The sequence below is a fragment of the Coregonus lavaretus genome (genome assembly GCF_964263955.1).
Source record: "Coregonus lavaretus genome assembly, chromosome: 17".
In the NCBI taxonomy this organism is placed as follows: Eukaryota; Metazoa; Chordata; class Actinopteri; order Salmoniformes; family Salmonidae; genus Coregonus; species Coregonus lavaretus.
In genome coordinates, this window is record NC_140004.1 from 48,331,711 (window position 1) to 48,355,192 (window position 23,482).

Sequence of the window (23,482 nt, forward strand, 5' to 3'; positions counted from 1 at the left end):
TCAGATGACACCTAGTGGTCAAAATAGGGGACTGTCCCTGGTCCCTGTATGTCCACTTCAAAACAGAACGGGAAAAATAAGAAAAAGGTCAGGGATAAGAATAAGAATATATACAAATGAAATTGGCAAGGTTGAATGTGATTTGTTTTGGTCAATTAATTAGTTTGTTGTTTTGTTACGTTTCATTTTCCACCCCCATCCAGTAGGCGGCGGTAAATGACCAGACTTTGGTTGACCACTGCTCCTGGGTCGAGCAACAACACATATCTCTGCGGAGTTGCTAGCTAGGTAGTTAGTTAGCTGTAAAAACATGCTTCTTCAGACTTTCAGGCCATGGCTGTCGCTGCTTCGTTGCAGAGGATTGCCAGTAGCAACCACACGACTATACCACGGCGACAGAGTCGCAGCCGTCGGTACACAGCCTGACACACAGTCCGCGGAGTTTGCGGTAAGTGGGAGGACGATGGGCCAAGCATTGGGCTAAGTTAGCATTGTGAGACGCTGCTAGCTCGGACTGCCCTTGGAACTGAATGACTCTCAATAAGTGTAATGCTAGATGGCTCATTGTCAGTTGCTTGCAGTACGTTACAACCCCTGTACCACCAGCTAGCTAACATGTATTGCAATTAACCAGGGCTTGCTAACGGTAGCAAGCCATCGAGAAGGGCAAATGCATTGATCAGACATCAGCGTGTCGTCAGCAACGCTTAGAAAGGTACTTCCGGGTCACAGAATTTCGGAAATGTTCAAAATAAAAGTTCCCCACGTAATAGTAGAAAAGTGTCAATAACCTGTATTTATTCATAATATATGAACAAAAATGTGTCTAAACATTAACAGGGATTAATATTAAAGTTACATTTGCATAAAATGTGGGGTTTAAAACATGTTCCAAGGCCAAATAAATGACCCCAATGTAAATCACTGAATATGAAATACATATTCTTGGCTTATATAACAACAATTATTCTAGGTGGCGCAGTAACAGTAATGTAGGGAATACTCAGTAGGGTCTATATAATGTATATATGGTGTCATTTCATGGGGATCTGAAAAATACAGAGTGTTGCTGGCCTTTTACTGTTGCTAAACAGCTTAAAGTGGTGTGCCTGGGCACTATATGGGATAAATATAGCACTGTAATGAAAAATGATGGATTGTGTGTCCATAAAACTAGGTTCCAGTCTACTCACTAGAGTCCCTAGAATACAAAACAGGTGAGTTTGAACAAAAAGCTAGGTCATACACTATATATAAGAAAGTATGTGGACATCCCTTCAAATGAGTGAATTCGGCTATTTCAGCCACACCCGTTGCTGACAGGTATAAAATCGAGCACACCGCCATGCAATCTCCATAGACAAACATTGGCAGTAGAATGGCCTTACGGAAGAGCTCAGTGACTTTCAACGTGGCACCGCGCACCTTTCCAACAAGTCAGTTTGTCAAATTTCTGCCCTGCTAGAGCTGCCCCGGTCAACTGTAAGTGCTGTTATTGTGAAGTGGAAACGTCTATGAGCAACAACGGCTCAGCCGCGAAGTGGTAGGCCACACAAGCTCACAGAACAGGATTGCAGAGTACTGAAGCGCACAGCGCGTAAAAATTGTCTGTCCTCGGTTGCTCACTACCGAGTTCCAAACTGCCTCTGGAAGCAACGTCAGCACAATAACTGTTCACCAGGAGCTTAATGAAATGGGTTTCCATGGCCGAGCAGCCGCACACAAGCCTAAGATCACCATTCACAATGCCAAGCGTCGGCTGGAGTGGTGTAAAGCTCACCGCCATTGGACTCTGGAGCAGTGGAAATGTGTTCTCTGGAGTGATTAATCACACTTCACCATCTGGCAGTCCAACAGATGAATCTGGGTTTGGCGGATGCCAGGAGAACGCTACCTGCCCAAATGCATAGTGCCAACTGTAAAGTTTGGTGGAGGAAGAATAATGGTCTGGGGCTGTTTTTCATGGTTCGGGCTCGGCCCCTTTAGTTCCAGTGAAGGCAAATCTTAACGCTACATCATACAATGACATTCTAGATGATTCTGTGCTTCCAACTTTGTGGCAACAGTTTGGGGAAGGCCCTTTTCTGTTTCAGCATGACAATGCCCCCGTGCACAAAGTGAGGTCCATACAGAAATGGTTTGTCAAGATAGGTGTGGAAGAACTTGACTGGCCTGCACAGAGCCCTGACCTCAACCCCATCAAACACCTTTGGGATGAATTGGAACGCCGACTGCGAGCCAGGCCTAATCGCCAAACATCAGGTCCCGACCTCACTAATGCTCTTGTGGCTGAATGGAAGCAAGTCCCCGCAGCAATGTTCCAACATCTAGTGGAAAGCCTTCCCAGAAGAGTGGAGGCTGTTATAGCAGCAAAGGAGGGGAACCAACTCCATATTAATGCCCATGATTTTGGAATGAGATGTTCAACGAGCAGGTGTCCACATACTTTTGGTCATGTAAAAAATGTACTCCCTACAATACTTTTACATCGGCACAAAGAATAGTTTTCATTACACTGCTATATTTATACCGTATAGTGTCCAGGCACTATCAATGAGAGACGATTTGAAATAGACTTGATGGCAGCAACACATTTATTTCATTTAATAACGTATTTTTTTCTAAATTCAAACAAACCCCCTGCAACTAAACATGGACGTAGAAGACATTGGTTGTCTTCCAAGTCGGGAATTGAGGAGGTATCGCCAAGTTAAGGTTGGTTCAATTCTCTGTGCTAAGCCAAACAGAGTAATGGCCTGACTCGGAGGATACTAGCTAGTCCTAACCTGCTCTGTAACCTGCTCTACTCTACGCGTTTGACATTATGATACCTCTCTTTTCAGGAAAACTATGAACGAATGCAAGTCCTTGTTGATGAGTTGAAAGGCAGATCGGAGAAAATCAAATTGGGTAAGTTAAGTTGGCACCTTCACAATGTGAAAACTCTTCTGAACGTTAACGGATGTAGGAATGTCCGGTTTTGACCAGCCTGTCTGATAACGTGTTGTGTTGAGCCAGGTGGGGGAGAGCGGGCCAGAAAGCTGCACATCTCCAGAGGGAAGCTCCTCCCCAGAGAACGCATAGACAGACTGCTGGACCCAGGGTAAACATACATGACGTTTCTCTGAACACCTAATTGGTAGATTTATCCTCTGTAGCGTTTCTAGGTCTGAGGGTTCCTGTGGGTTCGGATGTTCCTTAATTGGGTTTCTCTCGGCAGGTCTCCGTTCCTGGAATTCTCCCAGTTTGCAGCATATGAGCTCTATGGGAAAGAAGAGGTTCCAGCAGGAGGCATCATCACAGGGATTGGCAGAGTCTCAGGGTGTGTAGAGTACTATAGAGTACTATAGAGTACTGTAGAGTACTATAGAATACTGTAAACATTGTAGAGTACTGTAGACACTGCATAGTACTATAGAGTACTGTAAACATTGTAGAGTACTGTAGACACTGCATAGTACTATAGAGTACTGTAAACATTGTAGAGTACTGTAGAGTACTATAGAGTACTGTAAACATTGTAGAGTACTGTAGACACTGCATAGTACTATAGAGTACTGTAAACATTGTAGAGTACTGTAGAGTACTATAGAGTACTGTAAACATTGTAGAGTACTGTAGAGTACTGTAAACATTGTAGAGTACTGTATAGTACTATAGAGTACTGTAAACATTGTAGAGTACTATAGAGTACTATATAGTACTGTAAACACTGTAGAGTACTGTAGACACTGCATAGTACTATACATTTACATTTTACATTTTAGTCATTTAGCAGACGCTCTTATCCAAAGCGACTTACAGTTAGTGAGTGCATATATTTTTCATACTGGCCCCCCCGTGGGTTTCAGACTTGGCATTGTCTATCTCACAGTCTATTGTTCTAGCAGTACGTTTCACATTCTTATTTACTCAGTACAACCTTCTGCATTTTGTATGGCATCTGACTGGTCGTCTGCCACATTCCCTCCAGCGTGGAGTGTGTTATAGTTGCTAACGACGCCACCGTGAAAGGAGGCACCTACTACCCAGTCACGGTCAAGAAGCACCTCCGAGCACAGGAGATAGCGCAGCAGAACCACCTGCCATGTATATACCTGGGTGAGTGCCCTCATTCATTGGCTACACTGGTGGCAGCGTCGGGATCGCTCTGTGAAAAGTGACAACATTGGTCAGTGATATCAATGTAGATGCATTATGTAACATTCTCCCAGTGGTTGTCTCCTGTAGTGGCCTCAGGAGCGGGTAGGGGTAAGGAGTCAGGGACTAGGGGTTGATTTGTGATCGTGTGTTTGCCTCTGTAGTGGACTCCGGAGGAGCCAACCTCCCCAGACAGGCTGAGGTCTTCCCAGACAGAGAACACTTTGGACGGATCTTCTTCAACCAGGCTCGCCTCTCCTCAGACGGAATATCACAGGTAATGAATAACACAGCTAAATGTGTATCTTTTGTAAATATATTTTTTTAGGGTATATTTAGACATACATTATTTAGACAGAGGAAATGATATGGGAGAAACCGATTTGAAGGGTTGGAGTGGGGATTGAACCCCGGTCTCGGTTGGGGAGGGAGTCTACACATCTAGCTAGACGACAGCGTGTTTCCACAGGTCAGTAGTGTCTGACCCATAATTAGTGCTGGGAATTGCCAGGGACCTCACGATACAATATCAAATCCAAAATCAAATCAAGTTTTATTTGTCACATGCGCCGAATACAACAACAAGCTCGTAGGCGTTTCACGGTAAGGTCTACCACCTGTTGTATTCGGCGCATGTGACAAATCAAATTTGATTTGATTTATGATTTGATATTGTATCGTGAGGTCCCTGGCAATACACATTCTGATCCCCCCCCCCATCACTACCCATAATCCTGTTACACATTCTGATCCCCCCCCCCATCACTACCCATAATCCTGTTACACATTCTGATTCTATGAGCCAAGACAGAAAAATATAGGGTAAACTCAATATTAACTACAAACACATTTCACTGAAGATTCTAACATTTAGGCCATGGAGATATACACTGAGTGGACAAAACATTAAGAACACCCCCCCCCCCCCCCCCGTTTTAGCCCTCAGAACAGCCTCAATTTGTCGGGCCATGGACTCAAGGTGTCGAAAGCGTTCCACAGGGATTCTGGCCCATGTTGACTCCAGTACGTCCCACTGCTGTGTCAAGTTGGCTGGATGTCCTTTGGGTGGTTGACCATTCTTGATACACACGGGAAACTGTTGAGAGGGAAAAACCCAGCAGCGTTGCAGTTCTTGACACACTCAAACCGGTGCACCTGTCACCTACTACCATACCCTGTTCAAAGGCACTTAAATATTTTGTCTTGCCCATTCACCCTCTGAATGGCACACATACACAATCCGTCTCAAAGCTTAAAAATCTTTCTTTAACCTGTCTCCTCCCCTTCATCTACACTGATTTGAAGTGGATTTAACAAGTGACATCAATAAGGGATAATAGCTTTCACCTGGATTCACCTGGTCAGTCTGTCACGGAAAGAGCTGTTCCTAATGTTTTTTTTTTTATACTCCGTGATGAGTGTGAAAGTGTGTGTGGCATCATCTCTGGATAAGAGCGTCTGCTAAATGACTAAAATGTAAATGTAAAATCAGTATAGATGTGTGCCCATGTTATGTATGTTGTGACACAGTGGGACTAGGTAAATGTTTTGCTCGCAAGACCCGGCTCTGACTGCATGAGTCACTGTGGCCCCTCATGCTGGTAGAGCACGGCGCTTGTAACGCCAGGGTAGTGGGTTCGATCCCCGGGACCACCCATACTCAAAAATGTATGCACGCATGACTGTAAGTCGCTTTGGATAAAAGCGTCTGCTAAATGGCATATTATTATGATGAGTTCAGACCTGCGAGTCACTGTGGCCCCTCATGATGAGTTCAGACTGATTTCCTTAAATGAACTGTAACTCAGTAAAATCTTTGAAATTGTTGCATTTATATTGTTCAGTGTATATATGTTTGTATATGTGTTATTCCAGATAGCGGTGGTTATGGGGTCGTGTACTGCAGGGGGAGCGTATGTCCCGGCCATGGCCGACGAGAGCATCATCGTCAGGAAACAAGGAACCATCTTCCTGGGAGGACCCCCTCTGGTGAGGACTAGATTCCCTATTACAGATATCCATCATGGCGGTATGGTGACTACTGGGTGGAACTCATGGGCTGTCGTTTACTGGCGGTATGGTGACTACTGGGTAGAACTCACGGGCTGTCGTTTACTGGCGGTATGGTGACTACTGGGTAGAACTCACGGGCTGTATGGTGACTACTGGGTGGAACTCACGGGCTGTCGTTTACTGGCGGTATGGTGACTACTGGGTAGAACTCACGGGCTGTCGTTTACTGGCGGTATGGTGACTACTGGGTGGAACTCACGGGCTGTCGTTTACTGGCGGTATGGTGACTACTGGGTGGAACTCATGGGCTGTCGTTTACTGGCGGTATGGTGACTACTGGGTGGAACTCATGGGCTGTCGTTTACTGGCGGTATGGTGACTACTGGGTGGAACTCATGGGCTGTCGTTTACTGGCGGTATGGTGACTACTGGGTGGAACTCATGGGCTGTATGGTGACTACTGGGTGGAACTCATGGGCTGTATGGTGACTACTGGGTAGAACTCATGGGCTGTCGTTTACTGGCGGTATGGTGACTACTGGGTAGAACTCATGGGCTGTCGTTTACTGGCGGTATGGTGACTACTGGGTAGAACTCACGGGCTGTCGTTTACTGGCGGTATGGTGACTACTGGGTAGAACTCACGGGCTGTCGTTTACTGGCGGTATGGTGACTACTGGGTAGAACTCACGGGCGGTATGGTGACTACTGGGTAGAACTCACGGGCGGTATGGTGACTACTGGGTAGAACTCACGGGCGGTATGGTGACTACTGGGTAGAACTCACGGGCGGTATGGTGACTACTGGGTAGAACTCACGGGCGGTATGGTGACTACTGGGTAGAACTCACGGGCGGTATGGTGACTACTGGGTAGAACTCACGGGCGGTATGGTGACTACTGGGTAGAACTCACGGGCGGTATGGTGACTACTGGGTAGAACTCACGGGCTGTCGTTTACTGGCGGTATGGTGACTACTGGGTGGAACTCATGGGCTGTCGTTTTTCCAGGTAAAAGCAGCGACAGGTGAGACGGTCTCTGCTGAGGACTTGGGAGGGGCCGACCTTCACTGCAGGTATCCGTCTCTACGACATCATAGGTCCTTTCTGTGGTGGGAAAAATACTCAATTGTCAAACTTGAGTAAAAGGTCAAAGTAAATGCTATACCTCAAACTCCATATTATTAAAGTAAACCAGACGGCACACATTTTCTTGTTTTTTAAATGTATTTACGGCCAGACAGGCACACTCCAACACTAGGAGATTCATTTCCAAACGCAGTATTTGTGTTTAGTGAGTCCGCCAGATCAGAGGCAGTAGGGATGACCAGGCGTTATATTAATAGGTGCGTGTATTGAACCATATCGATGTCCTGCCTGAGCATTCGAAATGTAACAAGTACTTTTTGGTGTCATGGAAAATGTATGGAGTAAAAAGTACATATATTCTTTAGGAATGTAGTGGGGTTATTTTTACTGAAGTACTTTACACCACTGGGTCCTTTGTATTAGTCAGGTATGACACAGGTACTAAAATAGCCTTCTGTTGTAGCTTTTAATCTACAAGGTTAGTTACACTAAAAAGTTGCTATCAAGAACCTGAAAGGGTTCTTCTGCTGACCCCGTAGGATAACCCCTTTGGATAACCCTTTTTGGATAACCCCTTTGGATAACCCCTTTGGATAGCCCTTTTTGGTTCCAGGTAGAAACTCTTTTGGGTTCCATGTAGAACCCTTTTTATATGGGTTCTACCTGGAACCAAAAAAGGTTCTCCTACGGGGACAACCAAAGAACCATCTTGGATCCCTTGTTTGTAAGAGTATAATAAAGAATATTCTACTGTTTGAGTTAGGTATGGTAGGTATCAGTATGGTAGGTACTGTATGGTAGGTATCAGTATGGTAGGTACTGTATGGTAGGTACTGTATGGTAGGTATCAGTATGGTAGGTATCAGTATGGTAGGTATCAGTATGGTAGGTATCAGTATGGTAGGTACTGTATGGTAGGTATCAGTATGGTAGGTATCAGTATGGTAGGTACTGTATGGTAGGTACTGTATGGTAGGTATCAGTATGGTAGGTACTGTATGGTAGGTACTGTATGGTAGGTATCAGTATGGTAGGTATCAGTATGGTAGGTATCAGTATGGTAGGTACTGTATGGTAGGTACTGTATGGTAGGTACTGTATGGTAGGTATCAGTATGGTAGGTACTGTATGGTAGGTACTGTATGGTAGGTATCAGTATGGTAGGTATCAGTATGGTAGGTATCAGTATGGTAGGTACTGTATGGTAGGTACTGTATGGTAGGTATCAGTATGGTAGGTATCAGTATGGTAGGTATCAGTATGGTAGGTACTGTATGGTAGGTACTGTATGGTAGGTATCAGTATGGTAGGTACTGTATGGTAGGTACTGTATGGTAGGTATCAGTATGGTAGGTATCAGTATGGTAGGTACTGTATGGTAGGTATCAGTATGGTAGGTATCAGTATGGTAGGTACTGTATGGTAGGTACTGTATGGTAGGTATCAGTATGGTAGGTACTGTATGGTAGGTACTGTATGGTAGGTACTGTATGGTAGGTACTGTATGGTAGGTATCTGTATGGTAGGTACTGTATGGTAGGTACTGTATGGTAGGTACTGTATGGTAGGTATCAGTATGGTAGGTACTGTATGGTAGGTACTGTATGGTAGGTATCAGTATGGTAGGTATCAGTATGGTAGGTACTGTATGGTAGGTACTGTATGGTAGGTACTGTATGGTAGGTATCTGTATGGAAGGTACTGTATGGTAGGTACTGTATGGTAGGTATCAGTATGGTAGGTACTGTATGGTAGGTACTGTATGGTAGGTACTGTATGGTAGGTATCAGTATGGAAGGTACTGTATGGTAGGTACTGTATGGTAGGTACTGTATGGTAGGTACTGTATGGTAGGTATCAGTATGGTAGGTACTGTATGGTTGGTACTGTATGGTAGGTATCAGTATGGTAGGTACTGTATGGTAGGTATCAGTATGGTAGGTATCAGTATGGTAGGTACTGTATGGTAGGTACTGTATGGTAGGTATCAGTATGGAAGGTACTGTATGGTAGGTACTGTATGGTAGGTACTGTATGGTAGGTACTGTATGGTAGGTATCAGTATGGTAGGTACTGTATGGTAGGTACTGTATGGTAGGTACTGTATGGTAGGTATCAGTATGGTAGGTACTGTATGGTAGGTACTGTATGGTAGGTATCAGTATGGTAGGTACTGTATGGTAGGTACTGTGTGGTAGGTATCAGTATGGTAGGTACTGTATGGTAGGTATCAGTATGGTAGGTACTGTATGGTAGGTACTGTATGGTAGGTATCAGTATGGTAGGTACTGTATGGTAGGTATCAGTATGGTAGGTACTGTATGGTAGGTACTGTATGGTAGGTATCAGTATGGTAGGTATCAGTATGGTAGGTACTGTATGGTAGGTATCTGTATGGTAGGTATCAGTATGGTAGGTATCAGTATGGTAGGTACTGTATGGTAGGTATCAGTATGGTAGGTATCAGTATGGTAGGTACTGTATGGTAGGTACTGTATGGTAGGTACTGTATGGTAGGTATCAGTATGGTAGGTACTGTATGGTAGGTACTGTATGGTAGGTACTGTATGGTAGGTATCTGTATGGTAGGTATCTGTATGGTAGGTATCTGTATGGTAGGTACTGTATGGTTGGTACTGTATGGTAGGTACTGTATGGTAGGTATCAGTATGGTAGGTACTGTATGGTAGGTATCAGTATGGTAGGTACTGCATGGTAGGTACTGTATGGTAGGTACTGTATGGTAGGTACTGTATGGTAGGTACTGTATGGTTGGTACTGTATGGTTGGTACTGTATGGTAGGTATCAGTATGGTAGGTACTGTGTGGTAGGTACTGTATGGTAGGTACTGTATGGTAGGTACTGTATGGTAGGTACTGTATGGTAGGTATCAGTATGGTTGGTACTGTATGGTAGGTACTGTATGGTTGGTACTGTATGGTAGGTACTGTAGTAGGTATCAGTATGGTAGGTACTGTATGGTAGGTACTGTATGGTTGGTACTGTATGGTTGGTACTGTATGGTAGGTACTGTATGGTAGGTATCAGTATGGTAAGTACTGTATGGTAGGTACTGTATGGTAGGTACTGTATGGTAGGTATCAGTATGGTAGGTACTGTATGGTAGGTACTGTATGGTAGGTACTGTATGGTAGGTATCAGTATGGTAGGTACTGTATGGTAGGTATCAGTATGGTAGGTACTGTATGGTAGGTATCAGTATGGTAGGTATCAGTATGGTTGGTACTGTATGGTAGGTACTGTATGGTAGGTACTGTATGGTAGGTACTGTATGGTAGGTATCAGTACGGTAGGTATCAGTATGGTAGGTATCAGTATGGTAGGTACTGTATGGTAGGTACTGTACGGTAGGTATCAGTATGGTAGGTATCAGTATGGTAGGTACTGTATGGTAGGTACTGTACGGTAGGTATCAGTATGGTAGGTATCAGTATGGTAGGTACTGTATGGTAGGTATCAGTATGGTAGGTATCAGTATGGTAGGTACTGTATGGTAGGTATCAGTATGGTTGGTACTGTATGGTAGGTACTGTATGGTAGGTACTGTATGGTAGGTATCAGTATGGTAGGTATCAGTATGGTAGGTATCAGTATGGTAGGTACTGTATGGTTGGTATCTGTATGGTAGGTACTGTACGGTAGGTATCAGTATGGTAGGTATCAGTATGGTAGGTACTGTATGGTAGGTACTGTATGGTAGGTATCAGTATGGTAGGTATCAGTATGGTAGGTACTGTATGGTAGGTACTGTATGGTAGGTATCAGTATGGTAGGTATCTGTATGGTAGGTACTGTATGGTAGGTACTGTATGGTAGGTACTGTATGGTAGGTATCAGTATGGTAGGTATCAGTATGGTAGGTACTGTATGGTAGGTATCAGTATGGTAGGTATCAGTATGGTAGGTACTGTATGGTAGGTATCAGTATGGTAGGTACTGTATGGTAGGTACTGTATGGTAGGTACTGTATGGTAGGTCCTGTATGGTTGGTACTGTATGGTAGGTATCAGTATGGTCGTTATCAGTATGGTAGGTACTGTATGGTAGGTATCAGTATGGTAGGTATCAGTATGGTAGGTACTGTATGGTAGGTACTGTATGGTAGGTACTGTATGGTAGGTATCAGTATGGTAGGTACTGTATGGTAGGTATCAGTATGGTAGGTATCAGTATGGTAGGTATCAGTATGGTAGGTATCAGTATGGTAGGTATCAGTATGGTAGGTATCTGTATGGTTGGTACTGTATGGTTGGTACTGTATGGTAGGTACTGTATGGTAGGTATCAGTATGGTAGGTATCAGTATGGTAGGTATCAGTATGGTAGGTACTGTATGGTTGGTATCTGTATGGTTGGTATCTGTATGGTAGGTATCAGTATGGTAGGTACTGTATGGTAGGTACTGTATGGTAGGTACTGTATGGTAGGTATCAGTATGGTAGGTATCAGTATGGTAGGTACTGTATGGTAGGTACTGTATGGTAGGTACTGTATGGTAGGTATCAGTATGGTAGGTATCAGTATGGTAGGTACTGTATGGTAGGTATCAGTATGGTAGGTATCAGTATGGTAGGTACTGTATGGTAGGTACTGTATGGTAGGTACTGTATGGTAGGTCCTGTATGGTTGGTACTGTATGGTAGGTATCAGTATGGTAGGTATCAGTATGGTAGGTACTGTATGGTAGGTATCAGTATGGTAGGTACTGTATGGTAGGTATCAGTATGGTAGGTACTGTATGGTAGGTATCAGTATGGTAGGTATCAGTATGGTAGGTACTGTATGGTAGGTATCAGTATGGTAGGTATCAGTATGGTAGGTACTGTATGGTAGGTATCAGTATGGTAGGTACTGTATGGTTGGTACTGTATTGTAGGTATCTGTATGGTAGGTATCAGTATGGTAGGTACTGTATGGTAGGTACTGTATGGTAGGTACTGTATGGTAGGTATCTGTATGGTAGGTATCAGTATGGTAGGTATCAGTATGGTAGGTACTGTATGGTAGGTATCAGTATGGTAGGTACTGTATGGTAGGTATCAGTATGGTAGGTATCAGTATGGTAGGTATCAGTATGGTAGGTATCAGTATGGTAGGTACTGTATGGTAGGTACTGTATGGTAGGTACTGTATGGTAGGTACTGTATGGTAGGTATCAGTATGGTAGGTACTGTATGGTAGGTACTGTATGGTAGGTATCAGTATGGTAGGTACTGTATGGTAGGTACTGTATGGTAGGTACTGTATGGTAGGTATCAGTATGGTAGGTACTGTATGGTAGGTACTATATGGTAGGTATCAGTATGGTAGGTACTGTATGGTAGGTATCAGTATGGTAGGTACTGTATGGTAGGTATCAGTATGGTAGGTACTGTATGGTAGGTACTGTATGGTAGGTACTGTATGGTAGGTATCAGTATGGTAGGTACTGTATGGTAGGTACTGTATGGTAGGTGTCAGTATGGTAGGTACTGTATGGTTGGTACTGTATGGTAGGTATCAGTATGGTAGATACTGTATGGTAGGTATCTGTATGGTAGGTATCAGTATGGTAGGTATCAGTATGGTAGGTACTGTATGGTAGGTATCAGTATGGTAGGTACTGTATGGTAAATATCAGTATGGTAGATACTGTATGGTAGGTATCTGTATGGTAGGTATCAGTATGGTAGGTATCAGTATGGTAGGTACTGTATGGTAGGTATCAGTATGGTAGGTACTGTATGGTAGGTATCAGTATGGTAGGTATCAGTATGGTAGGTACTGTATGGTAGGTACTGTATGGTAGGTATCTGTATGGTAGGTATCTGTATGGTAGGTACTGTATGGTTGGTACTGTATGGTAGGTACTGTATGGTAGGTATCAGTATGGTAGGTATCAGTATGGTAGGTACTGTATGGTAGGTACTGTATGGTAGGTACTGTATGGTAGGTATCAGTATGGTAGGTACTGTATGGTAGGTATCAGTATGGTAGATACTGTATGGTAGGTATCAGTATGGTAGATACTGTATGGTAGGTATCTGTATGGTAGGTATCAGTATGGTAGGTATCAGTATGGTAGGTACTGTATGGTAGGTATCAGTATGGTAGGTACTGTATGGTAGGTATCAGTATGGTAGGTATCAGTATGGTAGGTACTGTATGGTAGGTACTGTATGGTAGGTATCTGTATGGTAGGTACTGTATGGTTGGTACTGTATGGTAGGTACTGTATGGTAGGTAGGTACTGTATGGTAGGTAGGTACTGTATGGTAGGTACTGTATGGTAGGTATCAGTATGGTAGGTATCAGTATGGTAGGTACTGTATGGTAGGTACTGTATGGTAGGTATCTGTATGGTAGGTATCTGTATGGTAGGTACTGTATGGTTGGTACTGTATGGTAGGTACTGTATGGTAGGTATCTGTATGGTAGGTACTGTATGGTAGGTACTGTATGGTAGGTATCTGTATGGTAGGTACTGTATGGTAGGTACTGTATGGTAGGTATCAGTATGGTAGGTACTGTATGGTAGGTATCAGTATGGTAGGTATCAGTATGGTAGGTACTGTATGGTAGGTATCAGTATGGTAGGTACTGTATGGTAGGTATCAGTATGGTAGGTACTGTACGGTAGGTATCAGTATGGTATTAGTAAGGTATGGTTCCTCTATCCAGTGTTGATCCGTGTTTGTTTCCTGTTTCCTGTCTCACAGGAAGTCAGGTGTAACAGACCACTACGCTCTAGACGATAGCCACGCCCTTCACCTGGCTCGCAAGGCCGTCCGCAACCTCAACTACACCAAGAACATACAGGTGGGTTATAACCTCAATATACAGGTGGGTTATAACCTCAATATACAGGTGGGTTATAACCTCAATAACCTCAATATACAGGTGGGTTATAACCTCAATATACAGGGGGGTTATAACCTCAACATACAGGTGGGTTATAACCTCAATATACAGGGGGGTTATAACCTCAATATACAGGTGGTTATAACCTCAACATACAGGGGGGTTATAACCTCAACTAGACCAAGAACGTACAGGTCCCCTTGCTGCTCCGTAGGTAAGTACCATGGTCTCGTAGTGGATGTGAGTTTCGACTGGAAGCCAGTGGAGTGTGCGGAGGAACAGGGTGACATGGGAGAACTTAGGAAGGTTGAAAACCAGGCAGGCTGCAGCGTTCTGGATAAGTTGCAGGGGTTTCAAGGCACAAGTGGGGAGCCCAGCCAACAGCGAGTTGAGATAATTAGGTGGGTGCTTACATTTGTCCTATTTCACACATGTACCAGTGTGAATTGGAAATGTGTTTCTTGCATATCCCCCTGAGACCCTCGGAGAGTGGGGTCACGGCCAGGGATCAGACATTATTGACGGCAACCCTGGAGCAATTAGGGTTAATTGCCTTGCTCAAGGGCACAGACAGATTTTTCACTTAGTCAGCTCTGGGATTTGAACCAGCGACCTTTCAGTTACTGGCCCAACGCTCCTAACCGCTAGGCTAACTGCTGCCCTGCAGTAGTCCAGACGGGAGATGACAAGTGCCTGGACTAGGACCTGCGCCACTTCCTGTGTGAGGTAGGGTCGTACTCTACGGATGTTGTAGAGCATCAACCTGCAGGAGCGAGTCACTGCTTTGATGTTTGCAGAGAACGACAGGGTGTTGTCCAGGGTGACGCCAAGGTTCCTTGCACTCTGAGAGAGGGACACTGTGGATTTGTCAACTGTGATGGAGAGGCCTTGGAGCGGGCAGGACATCCTGGGAGGAAGAGCAGCCCCATCTTGTTGATCTTGAGGTGGTGGGCCGACATCCAAGCTGAGATATCTGCCAGGCACACAGAGATGTGTGTCGCCACCTGGGTATCAGAAGGGGGGGAAGGAGAAAAGTGCCTCCGTGACACAGAGAAGAGCAGTCTCGGTTGAGTGACCCGTCTTGAAGCCTGACTGGTTAGGTTCAAGAAGATGGTTCTGAGAGAGGGATAACAAGAGAGTTGATCAGAGACGGCACGCTCAAGTGTTTTAGAAAGAAAAGAAAGAAGGTTTTTGACGTCAGAAGAGGTGCGTGTTGGTTTCGTGTGTAGCTAATGTTTGTTCGATGTTTTCAGAAAAACAATGTGAAACAAAAAGAGACTTGGCGTAACTACATAAGTCATTGAAACATGTTCTGCATAGTTTCTTCTTGTTGCCCCCCCCCCCCCCTCTCCTCTCCTGCCCCTATATTAACATGGCGTTATTGACCCGGGGTGTTGCCAGGTGACCACCGAGCCCCCCGAGGATCCTCTCTACCCAGCTGAGGAGCTGTATGGCATCGTAGGAGCCAACCTCAAACGCAACTTTGATGTCAGAGAGGTACTTCCCCCATGTTTATTAATGTACTTATTATGGGGGTCTGAAGGAGCTAAAAAACCCTATTGTACTGGTTCATATTTATTATGGGGGTCCGTGTTGACTGTTATGTTGTGTTATAATATATCTAATATGTTCTACTGTGTGATTGCCAGGTGATAGCCAGGATTGTCGATGGCAGCAGGTTTGATGAGTTCAAAGCCTTCTACGGAGATACAGTGGTCACAGGTGAGCACTAGGCTGGTCACTATCAGTTTATACTACCTGGGATTTAGGCTGGTCACTATCGGTTTATACCACCTGGGGTTTAGGCTGGTCACTATCGGTTTATACTACCTGGGGTTTAGGCTGGTCACTATCGGTTTATACTACCTGGGGTTTAGGCTGGTCACTCGGTTTATACTACCTGGGGTTTAGGCTGGTCACTATCGGTTTATACTACCTGGGGTTTAGGCTGGTCACTATCGGTTTATACTACCTGGGGTTTAGGCTGGTCACTATCGGTTTATACTACCTGGGGTTTAGGCTGGTCACTATCGGTTTATACTACCTGGGGTTTAGGCTGGTCACTATCGGTTTATACCACCTGGGGTTTAGGCTGGTCACTATCGGTTTATACTACCTGGGGTTTAGGCTGGTCACTATCGGTTTATACTACCTGGGGTTTAGGCTGGTCACTATCGGTTTATACTACCTGGGATTTAGGCTGGTCACTATCGGTTTATACTACCTGGGATTTAGGCTGGTCACTATCGGTTTATACCACCTGGGGTTTAGGCTGGTCACTATCGGTTTATACTACCTGGGGTTTAGGCTGGTCACTATCGGTTTATACTACCTGGGGTTTAGGCTGGTCACTATCGGTTTATACTACCTGGGGTTTAGGCTGGTCACTATCGGTTTATACTACCTGGGATTTAGGCTGGTCACTATCGGTTTATACTACCTGGGGTTTAGGCTGGTCACTATCGGTTTATACTACCTGGGATTTAGGCTGGTCACTATCGGTTTATACCACCTGGGGTTTAGGCTGGTCACTATCGGTTTATACTACCTGGGGTTTAGGCTGGTCACTATCGGTTTATACTACCTGGGGTTTAGGCTGGTCACTATCGGTTTATACTACCTGGGGTTTAGGCTGGTCACTATCGGTTTATACTACCTGGGGTTTAGGCTGGTCACTATCGGTTTATACTACCTGGGGTTTAGGCTGGTCACTATCGGTTTATACTACCTGGGGTTTAGGCTGGTCACTATCGGTTTATACTACCTGGGGTTTAGGCTGGTCACTATCGGTTTATACCACCTGGGGTTTAGGCTGGTCACTATCGGTTTATACTACCTGGGGTTTAGGCTGGTCACTATCGGTTTATACTACCTGGGGTTTAGGCTGGTCACTATCGGTTTATACTACCTGGGGTTTAGGCTGGTCACTATCGGTTTATACTACCTGGGATTTAGGCTGGTCACTATCGGTTTATACCACCTGGGGTTTAGGCTGGTCACTATCGGTTTATACTACCTGGGGTTTAGGCTGGTCACTATCGGTTTATACTACCTGGGGTTTAGGCTGGTCACTATCGGTTTATACTACCTGGGATTTAGGCTGGTCACTATCGGTTTATACCACCTGGGGTTTAGGCTGGTCACTATCGGTTTATACTACCTGGGATTTAGGCTGGTCACTATCGGTTTATACTACCTGGGATTTAGGCTGGTCACTATCGGTTTATACCACCTGGGGTTTAGGCTGGTCACTATCGGTTTATACTACCTGGGGTTTAGGCTGGTCACTATCGGTTTATACTACCTGGGATTTAGGCTGGTCACTATCGGTTTATACCACCTGGGGTTTAGGCTGGTCACTATCGGTTTATACTACCTGGGGTTTAGGCTGGTCACTATCGGTTTATACCACCTGGGGTTTAGGCTGGTCACTATCGGTTTATACTACCTGGGGTTGGTACACACCGTGGTCAAAATACACTGGTATGAAAAAATACCCTAAAATACGAAAAAATAGGCTTCTAGTTGGCACATTGTGGTTTTTGACTCAACCTTCTAAAGTTGGAGCTGAGCCAATCAGAGAGAGGACTTGGGCGAGGAGAAAAAACACTCTAGCTCTCTGCCCCCCCCCCCCCCCCCCCCATCGTCGTAGTTACTATTTTCCTCCCTCAAGCAGCTCTCCACTTCCTCCGTTGATACCACTGATATGTGAGGAAAAGGTGTTGGATGTGTTAGTGAAGCACATAACCACTATTATGTCGTAGTTGGCTCCTTAGCTAAGGCGTCATTACGACGAAGGTAGTTAGCTACGGCGTTTAGTGAACTAAGCGAGAACACTTACAGCGCATAGCCTACAGTAAGCTAAACTACTACATTGCGTCCAGTAATTTAATAATTCAGAATTCTTTCCCCCGATAACATTAAGAAAAAGCCAGTTTACATTTTCACTAGACTGTCCTCACATAAAGACACCTATTAATTAGAAAAATCATTACCCCTAAATTTAACCTAGAAAAATGTGAGTTTCATTGAGACCATCTCCATTTCATTTAAGATCAAACACAAGGCTACTGTGTCGGCTACATTGTTTGATATAATTTAAAACTCTAGGTTTCAGGAAATGGCGGTTACAGGTTTTTTTTAAATGCAAAATGCTCCAACTTCCTGAAGATGGAGTTAACTGACCCCTTCCGGACCTAAGTGAAGTGGAAACGTCTAGGAACGACAGCGGCTCAGCCGTGAAGTGGTAGGCCACACAAGCTCACAGAACGGGACCGCCGAGTACTGAAGCGAGTTGCACGTAATAATCGTCTGTCCTCAGTTGCAACACTCACTACCGAGTTCCAAACTGCCTCTGGAAGCAACGTCAGCACAAGAACTGTTCATCGGGAGCTTCATGAAATGGGTTTTTTGGTCATGTAGTGTATATCTGCAGTACATCCAGTATGTAGATATAACCCTGCGTGTCTTGAGAGATGGTGCTTTGTGTCGTAGAAGTACAGGTGTGATTAGATTCCATCCCATGTCTGTTCACAGGGTTCTCCAGGATATTTGGTTACCCTGTTGGAATCATTGGTAACAACGGAGTCCTGTTCTCAGAGTCTGCTAAGAAAGTACGTTTATGCAGTTGAGGACTGTTACCTTATTTCAAGTTGATCTAACAGAGAAGTATGATCTTTTAGTTCACATTAAAATAACCACTATGTACATAATGTCTTGTCCATTACTGTGTTCCAGGCAACTCATTTCATAGAGTTATGCTGTCAAAGGAACATTCCCCTTATCTTTCTACAAAACATCACGGGTAAGTACAGAAGAGATTGATTCCTTCAAGACATGGCTGGCAGGGTGTATGAAGTTAAATGTTTCATCTTTTTGTTTTGTGCTCTGTCCCCCTCTCTCCCTCTCTGTCCTCCTCCCTCTCTGTCCCTGTCCTCCTCCCTCTCTGTCCCGGTCTTCCTCCTTCTCTGTCTCTGTCCTCCTCCCTCTCTGTCCCGGTCCTCCTCCCTCTCTGTCTCTGTCCTCCTCCCTCTCTGTCCCGGTCCTCCTCCCTCTCTGTCTTTGTCCTCCTCCCTCTCTGTCCTCCTCCCTCTCTGTCCTCCTCCTTCTCTGTCCCGTTCCTCCTCCCTCTCTGTCTCTGTCCTCCTCCCTCTCTGTCCCGGTCCTCCTCCCTCTCTGTCCTGGTCCTCCTCCCTCTCTGTCCCGGTCCTCCTCCCTCTCTGTCTCTGCAGGCTTCATGGTGGGCAGGGAGTATGAGGCAGGTGGCATCGCCAAGGATGGGGCTAAGATGGTCACGGCGGTTGCGTGTGCCAACGTGCCCAAGATCACGGTGATCATCGGCGGCTCGTATGGAGCGGGCAACTACGGCATGTGTGGCAGAGCATACAGGTATACCCTGCACACTACACCAACCTACAACACAGGCCCTGATGACATGGCCTGTCAAGCCTACAGCTATACCCTGTATAAGGGTTCCCCAACAGGCGGGTGGTTTTATTTGGCCCCTTAAGTACTGAGCAAAAAATAAAAATAATTTACTTTTTCATTGTTGGACATAAAAGACTGTAGAATCAGCAGGAAATCAGCTCCAAGGGATTTTAATTTAAGACATCTGTTCCCAAGTATTCCCCCTCATAATAGAGACACATGGTCGTATGGAAATGTAAGTAAGGTTTGTAATTATTTTGTTTTAGTCTAACATTATATCTCTTGCGGTCAATTTGAAGTCTACAAATTATTTGTAATTATTTTCCGGGCCCCCCAACCATCCACTCAAGAAAGAATCTAGTTGATGATCCCTGCCCTTTCTGGACAGAACTAGGATTAGGCCCTTCATTCCTGGTGTCTAGAGGGACCCTTGGTTTCTCATGGACAGTAAACAAGATGTCTCCTCCCCTCCTCCAGCCCCCGGTTTCTGTACATGTGGCCCAACTCCCGTATCTCTGTGATGGGAGGAGAGCAGGCTGCCACTGTGCTAGCCACCATCACTAAAGACCAGCGGGCCAGAGAGGGCAAAGAGGTGAGCATTACTCCACCACACGTCAGTGAGCCAACCTCTCCTGGGACCCCCCAGAGCTAGCACACCTGATTAGGGCTGGCACAATTACAGTGTATGGATGAAGACCGTCATGAAATAAAATAACCGTCATAACCGTTTATGTGTGCGGAACGAACAGCTGACTCAAGATGGGACGGCCAGGTATTCAGATGGGACGGCCAGGTATTCAGATGGGACGGCCAGGTATTCAGATGGGACGGCCAGGTATTCAGATGGGACGGCCAGGTATTCATGCGGTTGAGTCCATTTCTGCAATAACATGGACTCTTTACAACGTGATGAAACTTTGTTGCTCCTTGCTGAAACAGACCAAGGTTTTCTAGAAAACCGGTCTTCGGTTGCCTAGGCAACGTCCCCATCTCTGCAGCAGTAACACACATAGAAATGAAATAAATAGAAAATCAATTATTATTCTTTTTTTTTTTTTTGCTATTCTAACGTTGACCAATAAGTCATCCAAAAATTCCGAAACCGTCACAGCACTAAAACTGATCCACCTTTTCAACTAATCATGAAGCGCCTTGACTACATTAATCAGGTGAGATGGTTCAGGGCTGCAACAACATTGTGAAACGCCTGGCGTCCCCAAGGGGGGAGGTTTGAAAAAAGGCTGATCTGAGCTGTTGCAGGACTAATATAACCACTGTTCCATGTTCAGTTCACAGCAGAGCAGGAGGCTGCCATGAAGGAGCCCATCGTCAAACGGTTTGAAGAGGAAGGAAGCCCATACTTCTCCAGCGCTCGGTGAGATATCAGCATCACCCAGTCTATGATGCATAGTTCATCAGGGACTCTATGATGGCATTAAACATCCATTATTAAAGTGCTTATAATGAATTATTGAAGAGTTTTCTCCTTCTGTTTTAACTTCCATGTTGTTCTGCCCGTCTGCATAGGCTGTGGGATGACGGTATCATTGACCCGGCTGACACCCGTCTGGTTCTGGGAATGAGTCTCAGTGCTACGCTCAATGCCCCGACACAGAGGACACGTTTCGGAGTGTTCAGGATGTGAACATCCACAGGGCCACTAGAGGCCAGACTCTGGACCAGCCAGTCTGAACATCCACAGGGCCACTAGAGGCCAGACTCTGGACCAGCCAGTCTGAACATCCACAGGGCCACTAGAGGCCAGACTCTGGACCAGCCAGTCTGTTCTGTAGTGTCTACTGTAGGGTCTACTGTAGGGTCCAGTCTGTAGTGTAGGGTCTAGAAGGACTGTATCCTGTAAAGAACAAAAGTGTGGCTACGTCCAAATGCTCCCTATCCCCAATAGGGCCCTGATCTAAAGTGGTGCACTATATAGGGAATAGGGTGCCATTCTCTGGTCTAAAGTAGTGCACTATACAGGAAACCATTTGGGACAATCCTGTATTTTGTAGAAACATTATATTGCACAACCCCAGGCAGCGTTGTCAGTAGTGTTCTGGTGACTGAATATTACATGAGATTTTTGTTCTGGTTAAGATATTAAACTGTCAGCTTTGTTCAACTGTATCTGTATTCTGTAAGGGGGACATTCACACATAACTCTTGACTTTAACATTTTTTTTTTAGCATAAATCATTAAATCATTATCAATAGGAGACTGTTTAAAGTCTTGAGATAAGCAAGCAAACCTCAAGTCAGAATAATAAGTGTCCTCCTGATCCCACTCAGCGTCTGCTCCTGGTATCGTCAAACATCATGACTCGTATCACACCGCCGCTGGGATCTGGGGGTCTCTTTCTAACTAACTCTACTCTGGGGTTCTCTTTCTAACTAACTCTACTCTGGGGTTCTCTTTCTAACTAACTCTACACTGTGTGTTGCTTCTGTTTTCCCCAGATTTGGATTAACTTTCTGGTGTTCACCAATTAAATGAACTGACCACACATAGCAACCTGTGTTTTTGTTTCATCATGTTTTTACAGCAACGTGGTTTATCCCGTACCCTCCCCAAATGAATAGCTTCTAGTTGTTGAGGTTTTAAAACACTTGGTAACGACATGATTTGCAACAGCCTGTACTGATGCTGGCAAATGTTTGGTAAATCTCTTCATTTTTATTTGATTGGAACGGACAGTGAAATATTAAATGATCAATGGATATTTATTGAAAATGGTACTGTAGAATTTCAACGTGTCACAAGGACTTCCCAGTTAGCATTGCACAATCGGGTGGTCGCTCTAACTTTGACCACCTCAATCTCCTTCACCCTAACAGGGCACTCCGGGAACTCAGGATCATGATCTCCACCACAATCGCAACACCGTCGTCCTTCTACGCACCGTTCTTCAGTATCTTCAGTCCGTCTGCACACACTTGAAACATGACCAAATCCTTTACAATTCTTACACTGCAATGGCTTGGGGACGAAAGCTCTTGCAGCGTATGTTACATATCCAAGCTTCACATGCGAAGGTATTTGCTCTTTATCAAAAAACAACAGGACCGACTTTATTCTTTTTCTCCATTGACCCAGCGGGTCAGATGCCGGGCACCAACCACACCAGGAATTATCTTCAGGTATTCAACCTGAACATCCGTCGTCACCCCTGAGATGACTTCTTTGACGGGTGCTCTACTCCGAAGTTCGAAGCACGATACTTCTGTTGTCCGGATTCTTTTGAGGCCCACTGCAATCTTCCTCTGCTCTTCAGAAATCCAAGCGCATACTTCACAATTTGACACCTCAAACGGGTTTCCCACATATGCGTCCTTACTCAACAAACGCATCCCAACAAGAAGTGATTCATTATCATTCATACACGTATCCTCCACTCCAATTTGACATAATTTTCCTGTTTGTTCCAGTTTCCGATACTGCTGTTGTCCATTCAGAACAATCGTCTTCACCAAATGTACTCGACGCGCTGCTTAATTCGAACTCTGCATTCACTTCCGCCATCTTCCATTCTCTTCTTCTAAGTTTATTGGCAGACTACATACCCCCAAAATCATACCACTTAACCAAAAAATAAAACATAAACACGAACCAAATTCACACCACTACCCTGAATTTCTAACAAAAACTGTACTATTCAGATCCCTACACAGGATCAGGATCCTGGAGGGGGGGGAACCTCTTCATTCAGTGCTCCCTGTAACATTTTGGCTGTAAAGTCCTGGAGATCCAGAAATCTATTTGCCGCCTTCACAATGATGTCTAGTGTCATAGATTTTTTTTAAATTAGTTTGACAAGTGCAATTTATCACTTGCGCTATAAACGTCCACCTTCTTCACTATTAGTATGTCAGGATCCTTCTCCTGAATGGCATTCACTGCAGACTGTGGGACATCCACTACCTCCTCTCGACTCACTCCCTCAGCTACTTTCTT

General features: G+C 44.9%; 1 protein-coding gene across 1 annotated transcript; it reads left to right on the forward strand.

The window, feature by feature from the left end:
* Positions 1–222: 222 nt before the first annotated feature.
* Positions 223–22,038, forward strand: mccc2 (methylcrotonyl-CoA carboxylase subunit 2). The gene is made up of 17 exons (XM_084180787.1): positions 223–448; positions 2,844–2,910; positions 3,019–3,103; positions 3,221–3,322; positions 3,974–4,101; positions 4,305–4,417; positions 6,016–6,129; positions 7,165–7,229; positions 13,962–14,061; positions 15,505–15,600; positions 15,753–15,825; positions 18,640–18,716; positions 18,841–18,907; positions 19,335–19,491; positions 20,008–20,122; positions 20,820–20,905; positions 21,058–22,038. Exons 1-17 carry the CDS (start codon positions 311–313, stop codon positions 21,173–21,175), a joined length of 1,701 nt encoding a protein of 566 aa, XP_084036913.1. The 5' UTR covers positions 223–310; the 3' UTR covers positions 21,176–22,038.
* The last annotated feature ends 1,444 nt before the right edge of the window (positions 22,039–23,482 follow it).

Bases quoted from the DNA above. Each gene is read 5' to 3' on its own strand.
- mccc2 (XM_084180787.1), top strand. From the start codon at position 311: ATGCTTCTTCAGACTTTCAGGCCATGGCTGTCGCTGCTTCGTTGCAGA. The intron at 3,323-3,973 runs GTGTGTAGAGTA...CATTCCCTCCAG, and splicing joins GGGATTGGCAGAGTCTCAGG to CGTGGAGTGTGTTATAGTTG. The intron at 15,826-18,639 runs GTGAGCACTAGG...GTCTGTTCACAG, and splicing joins CGGAGATACAGTGGTCACAG to GGTTCTCCAGGATATTTGGT.